The sequence below is a fragment of the Ascidiella aspersa genome, chromosome 7, assembly GCF_963924565.1.
Source record: "Ascidiella aspersa chromosome 7, kaAscAspe10.2, whole genome shotgun sequence".
Classification (NCBI taxonomy): Eukaryota; Metazoa; Chordata; class Ascidiacea; order Phlebobranchia; family Ascidiidae; genus Ascidiella; species Ascidiella aspersa.
The window spans coordinates 25,958,273-25,976,635 of NC_139453.1; the positions used below are offsets into that span (position 1 = coordinate 25,958,273).

General features: G+C 36.0%; 3 protein-coding genes and 1 pseudogene across 5 annotated transcripts in view; 1 reads left to right on the plus strand and 3 right to left on the minus strand.

Annotated features, from left to right (window-relative positions):
* The window catches only part of LOC146138676 (NACHT, LRR and PYD domains-containing protein 14-like), a 31,609-nt gene that overhangs the window by 3,981 nt on the left and 9,265 nt on the right, over positions 1–18,363 (minus strand). Inside the window, exons 1-4 of one of the 2 annotated variants that reach the window (XM_083394060.1) lie at positions 2,654–4,401; positions 2,180–2,341; positions 1,509–1,664; positions 812–973 (exon numbers count right to left, since the gene is read on the minus strand). The exons of the other annotated variant lie outside the window; for it this stretch is intronic. Coding sequence (XP_083250186.1) covers positions 812–973; positions 1,509–1,664; positions 2,180–2,341; positions 2,654–4,342 — 2,169 coding nt within the window. The 5' untranslated portion in view covers positions 4,343–4,401. Of the gene's footprint in view, positions 1–811; positions 974–1,508; positions 1,665–2,179; positions 2,342–2,653; positions 4,402–18,363 lie in introns of those variants that run through there. 2 annotated transcript variants of the gene reach the window in all.
* Positions 4,736–5,995, minus strand: LOC146138677 (uncharacterized). Its single transcript, XM_083393720.1, has 2 exons — positions 5,360–5,995; positions 4,736–4,885 (listed from the first exon to the last, which is right to left on the minus strand). Exons 1-2 carry the CDS (start codon positions 5,897–5,899, stop codon positions 4,736–4,738), a joined length of 690 nt encoding a protein of 229 aa, XP_083249846.1. The 5' UTR covers positions 5,900–5,995.
* Positions 12,645–15,012, plus strand: LOC146138678 (phosphatidylglycerophosphatase and protein-tyrosine phosphatase 1-like; annotated as a pseudogene). The gene is made up of 3 exons (XR_014501420.1): positions 12,645–13,045; positions 13,668–13,790; positions 14,448–15,012. The product of XR_014501420.1 is annotated as a phosphatidylglycerophosphatase and protein-tyrosine phosphatase 1-like (transcript).
* LOC146138679 (ribonuclease inhibitor-like) lies at positions 14,408–18,152 on the minus strand. The gene is made up of 4 exons (XM_083393722.1): positions 18,036–18,152; positions 17,314–17,475; positions 16,449–16,613; positions 14,408–15,639 (listed from the first exon to the last, which is right to left on the minus strand). Exons 1-4 carry the CDS (start codon positions 18,150–18,152, stop codon positions 15,607–15,609), a joined length of 477 nt encoding a protein of 158 aa, XP_083249848.1. The 3' UTR covers positions 14,408–15,606.

Below are 18,363 nucleotides of genomic sequence, written 5' to 3' on the forward strand. Positions count from 1 at the left end.
TAGCTCATTTAGAAGTCGCACGTAGGCCACCTAAATCTACTCCATTAAAGTTTCAAAACAAACTCAAACCATATTGAGTGAACTGAAATAGTACACAGGTGTGCAGGGCTGCGGAGTCGGTCTCGGAAATCGAGTAATACCATGTAAAACTACCAGAGTCCATAGTCCAACATGTGCAGTACCCAACTTTAAAACTGATATGGCCATAAACTGGAAATTGTAAAGGTGGAATAGCAGATGGTGGAATATTTTCCACTATGTATTGTGGGTGGATGATTATATGGCACGCCTATAAGTGCATTGCACAATACCCATGTTATTTAGTTATGTAAATTGGTGGAATACAGGCTGTAGAGTAAGAGCCGGACTCGGGACTCAACGAAATCGCACAATTGACCGTAGTCGGACTCAGGGTATTTTTTACCGACTTCTCAGCTCTGCATGTGTGCACAACTGCAATCCAGCCTTTCAAAGTCATACTGACCAACTGGCGGCACACATAGTCTAGGACACCAGGAGCCTTCATGGGGCTAACCAAAATCAGTTAATCATTTAACAATTTGAATTTGGTTGTCCCCTCTGAATGCTGCTGGTTTGTCTTACTAATAACATAGAATATTTTATTGATGTAAACTCAATTTTTTAATATACTTGTTCTAGTGCAGGGTTTCTCAACCGTGGCCCTCGGTTGAGAACCGCTGTTCTATTATATTGTACCAATAAAATTAAATAATTACACATTGCTGCAAAGCATATAAATTATTAATTGTTTGGAAAGCAAAACATGAGGAATGTAACAAGCAGGGCGTACCCGTTGCTGCATCACAGCTACTGCATCAGCCAAGCTTCTAAGGTGGCTGCCAGTGAATCCACAATCACGGACCGAAACACCATGGATGTTATGGATGCATCTTGCCAAATGGTCAATTCCTTCAGATCCGAGATGGTTGCTTCCTACACTCATCCAGTTTATCTGCATGAAATGAATAAATATTTCTATTAGAGCGCATTGGTAAAGCTATGAGACCATTAAATTTCAGCATGTGCAAAAAATATATCCAACTCAAAATTAGTAATAATATGACATTTGGCAACTCAATGCATGCAGTCTCTTTCCTGCATGCCGGGTGTAACATGCCTAAAGGGTGAACTAATCAACGTTACACTCGAGTTACCACACCGCCGACGACAAAGCGTACAATTGCCTTTTTCTTGCGTGTGTTTTTGCCATTGTGACTCGAGTACATGTTATACACATTGCTATCAGTGAACTTCGAACAAGCCTAATCACAACACGATATGTTTCCAATTAGAAATGCGTCATTATTTGTTTGAAAGCCTATAAACCAAATAAAATTGTTGCTAAACTGTTTTTTAATATATAGCGATAATAGCCAAGTTACTAAAAGTATTTCCGTATGAAACACTTTGCCTCACATAAACTACAATAATATTGCAGGTTTTCAAAACAACATAGCTAAGCTAGATAAATAATAACAATACGCAACTGGATTTCTTTGAATGCTTTCGGACAGCAATTGCATGTGATTGGCGGTGACTTCGCAACCTTGCAAGTGAAGGCGTTCCGTTTTGCCGACACAGTGCGCCACCACCTGGATTGATTGCTCTGTCATTTTGTTGCCTCTCAGTACGAAAGTGGCCACCTTAAGCAATGAAATACAGTAGTTTGTAAAAAGAAATCAGCAACAAACTAATTCCATAAATTAAGGACAATTATATTTAATTGCAAATATAAAATATTAAAACACAGAACAATTATCTGACAGTACCATATTTTAATTGAATACCGACTCTTTGTATAACAATACATTATATTATTTATTTATGTATAACAAATAAATAAAATAATAATTAGAATTTATTGCTATTTAGTTGCAATAAGTGTTTTATTTGTTTGATCTATTTAATTTGCAACTGCAAAACACTTGCAGAGAATATGACACAAAATGAAATAAATACATGACTGAAAAACAGAAAAATGACAGGCTAATTGGAATGAATATAGATAATTAGGAATTCATAAATTTTTACATTTATAATACAATTAAAAAAACGATAAAAAAATAATATTGATGGAAAAAAATTAACCACTAATAAAATAGATATGGTGATCCTTTTAAATTAGTTTCAGCGATCTTTGGCCCAGCCATATTTTTACCTTTGTCGGGTGTCTCTGCAAGCTCCTTTCTATAACAGTCAGGTGTTGACTCGTTAAATCACATGACTGCAGCGATATTTCAAGCATTTCTGGAACGTGATCGGCAATGAGATTAACAAGGTGACCGTCAAAGTTCGCTTCCTTGATGTGAAACTTGCGGATCTGTAACAAAGCAAAATATTACAATTTCAAATCAACGAATTCATCAAGCATTGACATAATTTAGTGCAAGTTGGTTTAGTATTATTTATTTTGGAGTAATTGTTTTTGAATTAGCACCATATTACTAAATCTTACTGATCATATAAATAACAATACTTAAATGTGTAAGTTTTATTTGCCTAGAAAGGATAAGCGCAAATATGTAAGCATGATTTGTTGGATCGCTTAATTTCAAACTTAACATAAGTGAACATATTTACCTCAGTTAAACCAGTTTTTATAGTATATAATATATATATATATATATATCACCTTGTGCCTTGTGTGTGAGATTCCTTCTAAGAAGATCTTCAGTCCATCTCCAATAAATGTTGCAGGTTCATAGAAAGCACCGATATTTATCTTGATCCTTCTGTTTGTGATCTTGCGCAGCACATGTATCAAGCTTGACACATCGGTTGGGAGGAGAACTCTCGAGATGAGAATCATATCCGGAAGAGATGCGGCAACTGCGCTTGTGATGCTGGCATCTTTGGATTCAAGAGCCAAACAGCAGAGCCTGAATAGACGGGTATCGTCTGGCCGATTCCTGAAGTCAGTCCAGGCGAGCTGGGAATCACGATCAAAGAGAGTGTCAAGTGGCACTGGAAAGTCGTTTAGCGATTCCAGAGAGTACCTCTGGGCCATAAGTAAAGTGTGCCGCTTCAGCAATTCCACTTTCGGGGTGATGTCAACTTGCGCCAGGTGAGGGAACAAGTTTATTAGCTTACGCTTCACCTGTTGATTTAGCAAGCCGAAAAGAAAACGGAAAACCATCTCCCATTCGTCATTTCTCATTCTCTGGAGCATGGCAGAAAAATCTTCAAGCGGAACCATGTACATTAATTGCAGTGCTGCAAAAAATTCTTGCCAGGTGAGATGAGAGAAGTAGTACTGCTTGTCTCCATCCATTATTCGCACGTCCAGTTCGTTTAAGGTTACTTGGGTGCTAATGAAGTCATCTAGACACTTGAAGTCAATGTGTGATTGCTCCAGGTCGTAGAGGGAAAAGATTAGCTTGCCATCTAACATTCCTCGCAGGGCCAGTTCGGAAAGCTTAAAAAACTCTTCGCGATTTCCACAGAAGGTTGGTGAACGGAAACAATCCACCACAAACGAAGCGAACACATCAGCGATCGAAAATACCTGCTGACTTGCGTTTTGTCTCAGGGCATAGGGTACTATTAACTTGGCAAACACAGGAACAGAGCACAACGATTTGGCCAACGGGTTGACTGCAAGGATATTTTTGAGCTTTTCACACTCTTGCTGATTCACGCAAAGCCTTTGGAACAAAAGCTCGAGCGATTCCTCACTGAGGCCAAGAACCTTGACGGTAAAGTGGGGTTTGTAGTCTGGATGTAAATCGTGGTAAGCACCCGGTCGTGATATGAGCATCTTAAAAGCGTTGGGTAAAATGTTGCCGGCTAGTAAGTTCTTAAAGATGACGTCGGGTGTTGCTTTGTCAAACAGACCAATTGTGGGAACCTCCAAAGATAGATTTTCAAGCCTTGCTTCATCCAGGGCGTCCATTGTGATGTAAACATTCGGTGAATTACTGATGATTTTCAACAGCTCACGATCACTAGGTGGCGAATGCTCCCAGCTAGGATCTGAGGAACGCAAAAGAAACTCAAGGACGCTTATTTCTCTGTTGAAGTCAAAATTTCGGAGAACTGGATGAAAGGAAAATCCGTTGTTGTTACGGTCAGCCAAAATTCCAACGGATAGTTTCATGTGCTGTTTGCCAAGTGTAGATTTGCCAATACCCGCAATGCCACTTACACCTACAACATTTCCGTGTTTTCTAATATAAGCATCTATTGCATGTTGATTGTTACATCGCACCTGCGCTTCTTCGCTTGCATTTCGTTTGGCGGCTGGAAAAACATCTGAAACTTTTAGAGATTGTAGATTTGCTGTGTGGTTTCTTATTCGGAACATACCACGCCTTCCAAACATTTCGCGTGTGCGTCGGGTCTCATGAGCAATGTTTAAAGGAACTGGTTCAGCTGCTTGTGAACCTATTGTGATGGCATTGGATCCAATAGTGACCGCATTTGATCTTTGCAGTGTATCTTTTAGATGTTGCGCTGTGGTTTAAAACAAGATTAGATATTTATTTGTTAAGAATTGTAGCGTCACAAGTTACAAAAGTGTGTCACAAGTTACAAAATCAGATTAAGGTACAATTACTTCACAAATAAAAAAAAGTGTCACAAGTTACAAAATCAGATTAAGGTACAATTACTTCACAAATGGACAACTGTCAGACTGCAACATCAGCAATACAAATTTAAAAATTAATAAATATACAGACGGATGTCGAATACATTAGCAAAACAAAACTAAAAATCATAATAATTCATATTTGTGTAACTTTAAAGACATAATTAATAAAACAGACAACCCACACAGAGTTTCGATTTCAAACATTCCATGTTCTGTGTAATACTGATGTATAGTTCCAGTGTACAATGCCACATTATTTGCTTGAATTTCTCTCTAAAAACAATCAAGAATTTTTAAATACAGTATCAAAAGAAGTTGTCTTTAAACAGGGGTTCAAGGGGTTCGCCACACATTTTATATTTATTAACTGATAAATTTGATTAGCTGGAGTACATTTTTCTTATTATGTTTTAAAAAAATAATTTGATAGATTGTGAACAATAGGTAGTGTAAGAACTGATGGCTTTTGTAATTTTTGTTGTTGAAAATATTGATATGGACCTCCATTATTTCAAGAAGCAGAAGAAGTTTGAAAACCACTGGGCCTTTATCCAACTTTCATTAAATAAACATAAGCTACCAAAAAGAGTTTATTCAAAATCAGATGTTTTTTGACATGGTTTCTGGCTTCAGACTTAAATGTGCAGTTTTAAAAGCCTAAGATAAACAACTCTTTTTACATTTCAAGTGGGTCTTTTATAGAACCCTTATCATTTATGTTTATGTTTACATTAAAAAAAAATGTACCTGATTATATGTCATTTCACCAGGATTGTCTCCATCATTCAGGTTTGCGTTATTTTGAACAGGCTCTTGTCTTCTGTTCAGCTGACTTTGCTGTGGTTCTGGTATCGATTGCTGTGGTGCTACCGGATTGAGACTTGGTGAGTTTGCTGTTCTAACTTGATGTATTGCACTGTTGTTTGTTTCGGCACTTGGTCCTTCGTTATCGACAAAGGCTCTGGCAACATTGTGTGACAGATTTTCTGGAAGCCTATTCTCAGGATTAATCTGTAAATTGCCCGTAGAACGACCTGGGGTTTCTTGTACAGTTCTGTTTTGCAGCTCGGGAGTGGACTGTCTTGGCAGTGCAGGCAAATGTTCAACATTGCTTCCGTTACGGTTATTGGATGCAGATTCATTTTGCTGAGCATTGGGATTTAATTGTTCTTGTAATAAATCATCATTGGATCCTGGTTGGAGATTAGGAACTACCCGTCTTTCATGATTTCTTCGATGTGTCAATCGGCTTATTCTTTGTCCAAATTTGCTGTGGTTCGATCCCATTTAGGCCAAACAAAGCAGAAATGTGGCCAATTAAAAATCACACACAACCTTGCTATAATTAACATGCACAGCGCCAGCAATATATGGTTAAAAAGAACAAAAAAAAATAGATGGAATTACCTTTTGCAAATTACAACACACTTTTCAAAGTAGTAATTTATTAAAAACCTTCAAGTTGCAGAAATGAAAATAATGTTGCAAACTTTCCAAACAGTAAAGGTGGCAAAAAACAAGAAATACTTAAAGCTTAATTAGCAAACTAATCCTGCCATGATATCTTGAGTCAAGTCACGACTAGCAAAATCACGAGTGGCATACCGAAGAATGTAGACTGCGTCGAAGCAGTAATCTAATGATTTTCGTGTGTTTCGCTTTTTAAGAACACGTGTAGAAAAATGCATAAGTTAAGTCAATTTTTAACGTTATCAAAATATTCGTTTCCTCGGATTTCGATACACAAAACAGAAGATTAGGCCAAAAATATTATGGTAAGGATGAAGACCAAAATATTTGGCTCCAGGTTTTGCCAAATTTCGATTCAAAGTAAGCCAAAAAATATGGCTGCTATTGAACCATAACATTTTGTTCTCAAAATGAGTACAAAGTCGAACTTTGAGTCAATGCACATCGATATATGCCAATTTGACTCGTCAGTGAGCCATTACTTTTTGTAGTGATACACACAATGCTTATCACTAACAGTAAAAATCGCAAGACCTAATTTTAGCACAGGCTATAAACTAAATATTACTTCACCAGATAATTACGTTTCGAAACTGTTACAGACTGCGTTCCAAAACTGTTCAGGCTGCGTTTTGAGGCTCAAACAAAAAGGTTCCCCATTGAGAGTCACTTCCTTCCATTGTGCTTAAGCTCGTGCTTTCGCAAAATGATCGCAGACGCCCGAAACAGTCCGAGGGAATTTCCCGAACGGTCATATTTTCGCCCAAGACAAGTTATGAAGCCATGGCGACAACACATAATAAAACGTTATTAAATTCATGCACAAGGCAGCATCAGTGAGATGGCTAGTGTTGCATCTTGGCGACAATGTTTATGCGTGCTCGCGTGGCTCTGTTGTTGCCAGAGCACATCTGAAATCTGGCTCTACTTGACATCATACCCAAAATATTTTTCGTGATAAAATGGTTATTGTGATGTAATAACTAATTATTGTCACAACGCCGTTGTTGCGACAATGGATAGCAGTTTTTTTGCAGTACAGTAAACATTTGTTTTGCTTCTGATTTCTGTCTTTATTGAATTTGAGAATAAACATAGCGCAATATAAGTAATTGCAACTTGGATTACAGGTTAGAGTTTTCACTTAGTTGTTGGACCAATTGCAAGGGCTGACGTAAAAGTGTGTACTGTTTCAGAAAAGGTTGAAAAGCATTGCCGTAGGCTACCTATGAGTGATACCGGGAACTCAATAGTAAGCCCACACTGTTAAAATAACAGTCTCGAAACTTTCTTCCCGGCCGCTGATGTTTAAACATTCACTGTCAACAACATTCACTAATATCTACAAATATTTTTTTATGACAATTAATTGACATTCTCGTAATAGTGATTAGAATTTAATCGTCGTCTTCGCGACCCCCAGAGAAAAGGCAAACGACAAACGTTCAACAGACAATCGGCCGTAATTCGATCTGGCCTATTAATCCTAACTGATTAGAATATACCAAAGTAAAAAGTGGTGTACACTGTACAGTGGTTCCCAACCATTTTTCGTTCGCGACCCACAAGAGATACGACCAAACGAATTTAGTCACATAAACCTGCATCTGTAGGCTACTACCGGCGTACGTACTGAAATAGTTAGTCAACACAACACATTTAATTTTTACGCATTTGTGATATTGTTGCATAAATGTTACGTTACGTAAAGATAATGCAATAATTTCCCGATCTAATTGTATAGGTATTAATCTAATAGAAAACTACCCGAGTCCGACATGCGCAGTACCGAATTTAAAACTGATATGGCCGCCAAATGGAAATTGTAAAGGTGGAATATTATATGGCGGAATATTTTCGAACCATGTATTGTGAGTGAATAAATTATACGACACCCCTATAAGTGGATTGCTGAATATCCACCTTATTTTAGTTACGTAAATTGGTGAAATACAGGCTGTAGAGTCCGGGCTGGACTCGGGACTCGACAAAATCGCACATTTGACCAGAGTCGGACTCGGGGGTTTTTTTTTTTGGCCGGAGTCGGACTTAGGTTATTTTTAACCGACTCCGCAGCCCTGGTGAAAGTAGAGTATTAGTCTTACCCGAATAATAAATAAAATTTCGTACCTATAGGCATGAACATTTTAGAGATGAACTTACAAAGTTACGTCATTGCAGGACTATATAAAAACAGTAACATTAGGAAACAGGACGTTATCGTTCAATCACGTGTGCAAATATGCAACTGAAATCTTAGTCACTACAGAAGACAACAAAGCAATTGACAATAAAAAAAATAGGAGATCTAAAAATAGCATATTTTTTACCGAAACAGCGTTTCGGAATTAGTTCTTGGACAGGAACGCCGTCCAAAATCGTTTCGACTTAGTTTCACCACTGCTGACTTGTCTGAATTAATCAATCGCTTGCAAAAATAATTTTATTCTCTAAACGCAAGCAAAATAGACAAAGGGCGTCATTTTGGCGCGGTTAATTAAACTACAGAGGAAAATGCAACGATTAGACCAAAATAAGATCAGCTGATTGTCGTCAAAGGAATTTCACAACTGAAAATGCTTCTTGGACATCAGTCGCTCTCCGATTCCTTGAGTACATTTTCGCTGAGGTTAGTGAGATCTTTAAGCAGCTGACTGACGTCGGTGGACTTTTGACCCTGGTTCGGGTAATCGCCTTCCCTGTTCTCGGCAAAGTGCACGCGTTTGTGTGAAGAAGAGTCGCCGTCGGTCACCGATTTAGGCTTGCCCCTTGCAGCCTTGTATATTGACACAAGGCCTTCCTGACGTAAAGTAGTCTGCAAGATAATACAAATATAAGTTTATTATAGCGATGAATTTATCGCCGGAAAACAGGGTGAAATGCACAATGCAAATGACTACTGTTAAACGATTCAAAACAGTTTGGTTTATAACACAGTGTTTTATATTACACATGTTTTAGAAAATGTTTTTGTTCAAAGTAGGCTACGCAAAATTTTTCGTTTCGGTAAAAACGGTCATATATAACTTATAGTCAAATATTTGACTAAAGGGCATGATGATCAGTTCAGTAAAGCAATTTGTTATTATTAATTAAAGAGTATAACTATTTTTATGAAATTAAAGGATATCACCAAAGGCGAAATACGTTTTTCATAGTTTGTTGTTTTATTATTTAATGATTCCAACATTTTGATTATTGGTGTCTAAATAAAACGAAGCAAGAACAAATCTAAAATAATTTCGTAACGGAATAACTTTAAGGTATGTTTAATTAAAATGTGTAACCTTTGATTGGCCTCAGTTTGTGCGCAATTTGCAACACACAAACTGTTAAACTGACGCCCGATCATTAAAAAAAGACTTTAATTTGTTTTAGCCTATTGCGAATTATCACCTAGCAGACAGGCTGCAATATAGACCAAAATAAATCCAAGGTATTTCTGGAAAGAATGCATCATGTGCTGCATTGTCCGAAGTGCACGTGATATAATGGACTCGCATAATCTGACTGATGCGCAAACGCACGTTTCATTAAATTGAGGCACGATTTTGCGTAAGCTCGCATGTATTAGGTCACATTTCGAGGCGCACGCTTTTGGTGTGTGTTAGAATTACAAAAAACAATATTTCCGATTGCAATTGCTCTTTGTAGAAAAGCTGTGCATTATTAAGTTATATCTCGGACGTAACTTGGAAATCAGTTACTGGGTTATTGCAGGACAAAAATTGGGAAGGTGGATTCTTCTTACACGCAAACGTTTGCTTTCCCAATTTTTTCTCATACCATGCTGTTTCCCGAAGCCACCAAATTGATTTTGGTGGCGCTTCAATAATAGCACGTGAATCAGACTACAGGAAAAGATTATTTTTGGAATCGTGGAACATCCATAAGAAAGGTAACACCATGAACGTCAAAACTGACGTGATGCTTTCTGCATCTACAAGCATCTGCTGAAGGACTTGAGGCAGTCGCTAATTATTTTCTTATCGTTTCGTTGCTCGCGTTTATTTCTGCTTTTTTGCTTTTTTTGCTTTCCATTAATTGTACGAGCGTTCAGTGCAATTACAATTATCAGAGGAGCTGTTTTGATTTATAAAGGAGAAATAGGTTTAGAAAAAGAGCCTATTTTCGTATGACGTAGCTTAAAAATGGAAAAGTTCGAATTACTTCCCTTTGGTTTCGGAAAAACATTACCTTCCCTTATATTACATAGCATGGCAGCTAAATACGCGTTGAAGTTTTGACGTTACAAGCTTTAAATTTGCTTGAAACCTTTGAAAACAAAACGGAAAAGTTATTCTTCGACATAATGATTTTAAGAATATAGCACATGGTAAATAAGATTAAAAATAGGTACAAAAGCGTAGGTTACAAATATATTTAAATCAACACAATAGGTTAATATAATTATTTTGAAATATTAGTTAGTCAGAAGGAATTAATGCGTGTTCAATATCACGTCGGGTGCGTCTCCAATTTGTGGGTTTTAAGCACAATGAAATAATGTTTATTGCAAATAAACAAACGACATTTAGAAAACTCCACAATGAACAGTAAGACTGCTGTTTTTGGTATAAAATGAAATCACTTACAGCATTCCAGCTGGCGGTAATTAAATATCGTGACAACGTGCTTCAACACGAATAATGAAATCAGGAAATATTGGACAATCTGCTGACAGTTTGTATAACACGCACAGGCAGGCGTTGGTTGACGTCACGCCGGCCAGCCTGCTTCATCTGAATAGCCGGGTTCGGTTACAATATGGAGCAGCGCAAGCTGGTACAACGTGTTCTAAAATAAAAAAATATTGGACATATTTTTTTTAATATTTTATTTTTATTTTGTGTTTGGCAATGTAATAAAAATTTGTAATAAAAACAATAAATTTGTAATTATAAAAAAATGTAATAAAAAAAGAAATTTAAAAGAAATTGCAGGGCTAAACTTAATTAGTTTGAAGCTCATACGGTTTTCTGCTAAAATTGAAAAGGTGATTGAAGGTTGTTCGAAGGTTGCGTGTTCTGACAGCTTAGCCACAGCAAAATTAACGGATCTGAGTTTATTGAATAACATCAGAACTGCAATCAAATACAGGAATAGACTAAGGTCCATGCATAATAACTTCTGTCCGTTTCATTATTTCAGTGGTTAAGTTGAGATCCAGTCAGTTCCAATTACGTTCAGTTAAATAAATTAGGATCTAATTTCGTTAATGTTCGTTTCGCTTTTGTACACATTACCTGGCCATCGTTTAGCAGAGGCGTGTTAACGGAATGCAAATAACATCTTCGTGTTACTTTACGAGCAATGTACATGGCGGCAGGTCTGTGATTGGGCTAAAAACAAGAAATTATAATACGATCCTACAAAATGCCCGTATACCAAAAAAATCGCGCTCGCTCTCCACGTGTGCCTTCACTTGAAAAAGGTTAACAGACACTGAGCTAGATTACGGTTCCTTTAAATGTTATCGCGTTTCCTCAAAGTAGTTTTATTACACTTTTCATTAATAGTATGGATGATGACGTGTTAGTATGGATGATGACGTGTTCGAACTTTAAACAAAACAAACGCTTTTTTTAGTTTTGCGTAAACACTTTGCTGCCTCTGTAAACGTCATTAAACACGTTTTTAGGTGCAAAAACGATCCGAGACCCGCCTGTTTCACTGTTTTAACATGTTAATGACACAATCAATAGTTAACATTTTGTGTGGCCCGCAGAGACTTTTCTGAGTTTGGTTTTGACCCGCGACTAGAAATAGTTTGCCGACCCTTGGCCTAGAAAGTATTTTAAATCGCGACTTAATACATAACCTACAATGATTAAGCGGCAGGCGGTTTGCATTTTAGTGTACCGGTAATTTGGAAATGTATGAAATTTAAAAAGGTTCGTTATCTTCTGGACCTGCCCTTAATTTGTGGTATAAATTACAGAATTTGTAATTTATTTAAACTCCCTTCAACTTACGAAATCGAACTCCAAAACAGACCAAAAGTTAGATAAATTCATTTTTTCAATAACGATTGGCTTCCTGCTGACAAACCAGTGTACATAGCGGAATTCCAAATATTCGTAAATACTTTGCAAACAAGGCCAAATTTTACTATACTGTATTTTGAAGAAAATTTGACTCGAAGTGAACCACTGTTTTTTGCGGGATCCGATTATGTTAACACAAAAATGGTTAGGTTTTTTTAAGGTTTTGATAAAACTAGTCTAAAACCGGTTTATATAATTCCTTTGAGCTCAGTTTGACTGCTTGTTTTAATAAAATTTGTTATAAAAGTTCATATACTTAATAAGCATATCTTTTTTTAAATTTAGTAAGGACAAGTATAAAAAAAAATAAAGTGTTGCGGCAATTTTCCCAGCACGGTTATTCCCCTTGAGGAATATGAAAGAAATTTTAATTTTTAAATCTTTGATAAGCATCAAGAAAGCAACGCGTTAAATAATTGCGTTACTGTTACCGACGTATTGACGGCATAATTGTTGTAATATGACAAGCGGAAACAAGCAAACCTTACGTGTTAAAAACAATCATTTCATTCGCAGTTCTTAAAAAACTAGCGGTATATCTGAGTTAGCTCGGGTTAGTTGACCTAAAATTAAATGTCAGAAACTGTGGGAGGGTGCTCAAATGTTTTCCAAACTGGTGGGAGGTTCTCAAACGTTTTTCAAAATTGCGTTTTACCCGACGCTTGCCTACAATTTGTTTCTGAAAAAGTTCACTTCGCGACAATGGTACTCAAGAATAGACCAAACAGTATTGTTAGGTGCCCTGCCTTTTAGGTCAATGACATAGGACTTAGTTGAGAGTCAAGGTGTACGTGAAGTAATATCATTAAACGAGTTTGAAGTCAAGAAACATGTCAATTCCCCCGAACAATGGAATCTGTGGGGGGTCCGGGCCCTGCGGCTTACGACACCAGATTTTGTGGCTTCCCCCTCGCAGGCAAGTATTCATGGAATACAATCTTTGATTGCACCAAAAAGTTAGGTGTCCGTATGTGGCCCCACCTTACCTTATTGCAGGCGCTAACATATTTACTAGTAATGCAAGACTGCAAGGTTTAGCATAGAAGACTATATAGCGCTGGTCTAGAATCCTACCACAATTATAAAATCAACACACAACATTTGGGTTAGTTCGCGAGTTAGCCATGGGTGTGGGCGGGTCAAGTGTTATTATATTCATTATTCAATAATAATACACAACCCACCCTAACCCAAATATTGTGTGTGGTGGTAGGATTTTAGACTAGCGCAGACTGTATTATGCAGTCCCTAAAATATTTTGTATAATGTTTAGCACTAATGTTTGGTTTTAGTCGATTGAATTAGTAAAATAAAAACTTATAAGACTTTAAATCTTATGTAAAAATAGTTTTTACATGCATGTAGTTGTTAAAATGTAGGTACTAAACATAATTTAAAAACAAGCCTTTTTTTTGAAAGGATGCTGTTTTGTTCAAGCTTGAACTATCAAACCTATTTGACCTGCTGGTAACCTTATAATAAAAATATACTGATCCTTTAAGCATTTGTGTTGTTGTAATCTTCCATTGCAAACACAGGCAAATCTGAAAAAGGGGGTCAACTTCATACTTGAACATCGGGAAAAATTCGAGAGTGTCTATGTCCACTGCAAAGCCGGCAGAATGCGAAGTGCAACCCTTGGCGCTTGTTACCTTATGACGGTACTGGTTGTAATAAATACACATATGGACTGCCATTTTCTCTTGGTTTGCAACATGCCAATGTTTAGATGCACACAACCTGTACGACATCCCTTATTATAAAACAATTTATGTTCGATCTTTAACAGATATCATTAAGTTGATGGTGTCCCAGTGTATCAATCAGGAGTGGCCCACCCACTGCATAACCCAGAGTCTTTGGTCTTTTTAAGATGTGTATTGTCGTTTAGTGGCAAAATTGCAATTACTGATTTTCGTATAACTGGACTAGACATATAAAATACCGGTACATATTAAAAGCTTTGCAAAGCATGATCACACAATTAGTTCAAATCAAGGCAATAAAAATAAAACGTTAAATGTCAACTCATTCGACAACCATTGTATTAGCAGTATCTCAACTCACAGTAAGCAAACCGGTTTCTGTACTAAAATTGAGATAAACAATCAAATTTTATCAAAAATATTTATTCAAAACACTTGTGTTTAACCTAAATCATTTGACACAATGACTTCAGTCCAAGTCAAGTCCTATGAAAACAGGACTCAAGTCATTAAACACTTGAACATTTACAAAAAATCCAACTATGCAAAAAAAAAGTGTTAAATGGGGAAGAAGTGGTGATATTTATTCTGAAGTTATATTTGTTTTTTTAGGTCTACAATTGTTTACCAGAACAAGCTATAGACATGATGTTAAAGAAAAGGCATCACATCTGGTTAAGGGAAACTCAAATCAGTTCAACCAATTGCTACTTCAAAGAAAATCCTAAAGGGAAAGAAGGAATATATCCTTCATCTCGTGTTTGAATTACCATTTTTTTAAGGAGTTGGATAAAGTCATTTTATATATAAAGAAAAAGTTTATGTGAGTTCTCCTACATTTTGATATATTAGGACCATTAGGAGTCCTGAAAGCATTTCCAAGCAATCATAAACAAAAGTAAATATGACGATAATTGTAAACATAGTATTTGGTTCTCTGCCTTGTTTAATGTCCAATATTTTAGGTTCATTAAAATGGAAAAAAAATATATATATAATGTGTTATTTCCATTATGCACCTGGCGCTGCCGCCATGATCCATTATTATTAGCATATATTTCGGTATTACGGCTTGCTGAAACTTTTGTATTGTGTGCCTGGTGTTTTCACCTTGATTGGTTAAGTAGGACATAAGCAATAACACAAAATTAAATTAATTTGTTTGTGTAACAAACACTGTGACTTTATTCTTTGTTGCATTAACTAATACCTTGTTTTTGTTGTTTTGATTAAAAGAAATTGTTAATGTTTGTGTTGGTCCTTTAGTAGTGGCAACTCGGTTCAGGGCATATTCCACTGAAGAAAAGACTTATCATAAAAAACAATTTTAACTCGTGGGATGTAATTCAGAAAGCAATCCAGAAGAAAAATTGTTTGTAAAGTCATAGTCACGAAATAAAAACATGGCAAGCTGAAACATATAAAAACCATGTACAACTCATAAAAAGTGAGATTGTGTGGCGCTAAAAACAAAAAGGAAACCTGTTGAAAGTGTGATATTGCAACATACATAAATAGTGAAAGGATTTTAGGTTGTCCGAAGGATTATCTTGGAAAAGCAGGTAAAACAAAAACAGCAACTAACACAACCGCAATAAGAATTGTTTTGTGATGTAGTTTTGGCATGCAATATGTTATATATTCGACATACGAGCATTGATCAGTAACAATCTGTGAAGCAATATCTCAATAACACATGTTAACCTGAAGTTGTGTTAAGCAACTGCAGTACATTGTAGTTAAAAAAACATTTAAACAAAACTCAAATTGATCATTGATTGCCCAACCCAACAACTGTACAACCCTAAAAAACAAAAGGATTATTTTTTAACAGAAACATAGGACACCCGTAACATTTTTTTGTTCAAAAAAAGCAGTTTATTGTCATAATAGAAGAAAAGCTAAAATTTCTAGTTATGTAAAAAAGTCATTTGCAAGTGTCTTACAATTGTCACCGTTTCTATTTCTATTGTTTAGTTCATAAGCTAAACATGAAACAAAATAACCATCAACCACTTAAAATTCTTTGTGTTTTGTTTAGTATAAATACTTCCAAACATCATAATAAAAATGCCCCTTTTTCTCTAATCAGTGGGTCTATGCAGACTTGGACAACTAGAAAATTCTAGTTTTCTAATTTAATGAATTGGGAGCAAAATGCGACTAATTTTAATCTAATTTGTGAATTGCCTGTGAGCTCTAGTTCTAATCTAATTCCGATTTTACTAAAATTGCTACTTTTGTCCAACGGCATATTTAGTCTCTCAGTCAAAACCAAAAAAATTAAATCAACGACTTGTGTAAATTTTGCTGCTTAAAATCCAAAACCTATAAAAAAATACCACAGAATTATTGGCAATTTACATTCTGGTTAAAATAAACTGTGATTTAAACTATAACGATTGTGAAAAAATAAAGGTAATTCTAGTTCAAATTCTTGCTAAACCTTCTTTTAACAATTTAGTAATTCTAATCTAATTTGGGAAAACGAAATGATCTAATTTTAAATCCAATCTAATATTAAAAAGCTAAAATAAATCTAGTTGTCCAAGTCTGGGTCTATGATGGTTCAATAGACTTATTTATTAGATAAAAGTTAGTTTAAAGACTTACTTGTTCTTGATCGAGCTGTCCCAGAGCATCAATGATAAGTTGTACTCCTATTGGAGTAAAATTGCACTCCGTAACATCGAGAGTAATAATGTTGTGAAGGCAGCGGCTAAGTAGATAAGCCCCATGGTCTCGCAATCCATTGTAGCTGACGTTCAGTAGCTTCATCTGCCCAAGAATTTTTTTGTAGTTATAAGCTGTTGTTTATTTTACCAACTTTATTCATTTAGTTTAGAAAACATAGCACAATTCCTGCAACTATGCAGAGATAAAGAGCCATCCACATTGTACACATCAAATTTTTGCAATTTGATGTGTGGCAAATAAATTTTGAACTGTGAGAGTGTGAATTTTGAGCAAGTCCCTAAATTCTGTAACGGTGATATGGTCCTTTTTAGACCGGGTTTAACTGACCCTGTGTAGCTCAGTCTATACAAGCTAGATGTTTATAAACTTGCCTTGAATGCACAACACCTAATTAGGCCAACTTATATCCGTGAACCTTTCCTAAGGCATCTTGAGGAAAGGCATGTGGAGATTCATGCATCATAAGCAGATTTGGTTGTATTCAGTTCACTTCCTTCAATCAATTATGCATGAGTTCAATTCAAGTTTAGTTGATTAGAGGACAACATTGGAGCTAAATAGTTAATTAAATAGGTCAGTGGTTTTAAGCACCATCAAGCCATTTTAAACTGATGTCTTAAGAATTGACTAAATTCCCCAAATTTAAAACCTTTTAATATAGTTTTCCATGATTTGGATCAACATGTGTTCAAAAAACTCAAATTTGGGCTACAGAAAAAAAGTTCGGGAACCGCTGTTTTATTCAAATATAATATAAATAAAAACAAGAGAAATATCTTACTGGTTGATCCATTTGTGCAATAGCTCTTGTCAAAGGTCTTAGGTCGGCACCTGGTAAATCGCACCAATGCACTTCAAGCATTTTGATTCGATGAATACAGCGTGAAAGGAAATTCATTCCAGCAGAACCAAGGTAATTGCATCCAAGATCAAGCCATTTCATCTGTTGAACATGTAAAAGTAAGACGCTGATTTTATACTGTTGTATCACAATTACCTTTCCACATTAGTTACAATGTTGAGCACAACAGTACTCCTTAAATATTTTATATTAACCATGAGCAAAGATTTACAACATTTACTAGGATCAAACGATTTAAGAATGTTTCAACCTTTAAAGAGTGACTCCAAAGTGAATAAAAACATCCACAGTTAAATACTGAAACCCAAAATGGAAGTTTGTGTTGGAATCGTGCAATAACAAATTTAACCCCATGCCACAGTGTTGTACACCACTCATTTTTAAATGACTTATGCTCAGGCAATGAATTAGCCAAAATACCAAAGGTAAGTCATTGCCGAAAAATGGTCAAAGCCTTGGACAAAATAATTTATGTAAAACTAAGAAACTTTATAATGCTAACTTAATGTTATTTGTCCAAAAGACACAGTAGTGCCCACAAGTCATATCATATCATTGACTTAAGTCAATTTACCACTGTCATGAAACATGAAAAACAACTTTAATGAATTTACACACTTTTTTGAGAACTAATCACTCACCGATTGGGGCATACCAGCAGCTGCACGGGTGAACTGTTCCAGGTTGGCGCCAACAATGTTGCAATCGTACAGCCAAAGCATCTCTATGTTGTGAGCACAGGTGGCCAGAAAGTTCATGCCCTCTTGTCCAATGTTGTTCTCATTTAGAGTGAGGCTCTTGATCTGCAAATGAGAAAACACAAATAGCCAAACTTAGATTTCAGGTTTTGACTGCAATAAGAAAACTACTTAGTACTTACATTTATTAGGAAAAACTCTCTATGTAAGTTTAAAAACACGTATTGGAAAAATAACTGAATTCTAAATCAAGTCCTTTTTGAAAAATAAT

Bases quoted from the DNA above. Each gene is read 5' to 3' on its own strand.
- LOC146138677 (XM_083393720.1), bottom strand. From the start codon at position 5,899: ATGGGATCGAACCACAGCAAATTTGGACAAAGAATAAGCCGATTGACA. The intron at 4,886-5,359 runs GTACATTTTTTT...GATTGTTTTTAG, and splicing joins GTGAAATGACATATAATCAG to AGAGAAATTCAAGCAAATAA.
- LOC146138679 (XM_083393722.1), bottom strand. From the start codon at position 18,152: ATGAACTTTCTGGCCACCTGTGCTCACAACATAGAGATGCTTTGGCTG. The intron at 17,476-18,035 runs GTGAGTGATTAG...CATGTTCAACAG, and splicing joins CTGCTGGTATGCCCCAATCG to ATGAAATGGCTTGATCTTGG. The intron at 16,614-17,313 runs GTAAGATATTTC...ATTCTTGGGCAG, and splicing joins TTGCACAAATGGATCAACCA to ATGAAGCTACTGAACGTCAG.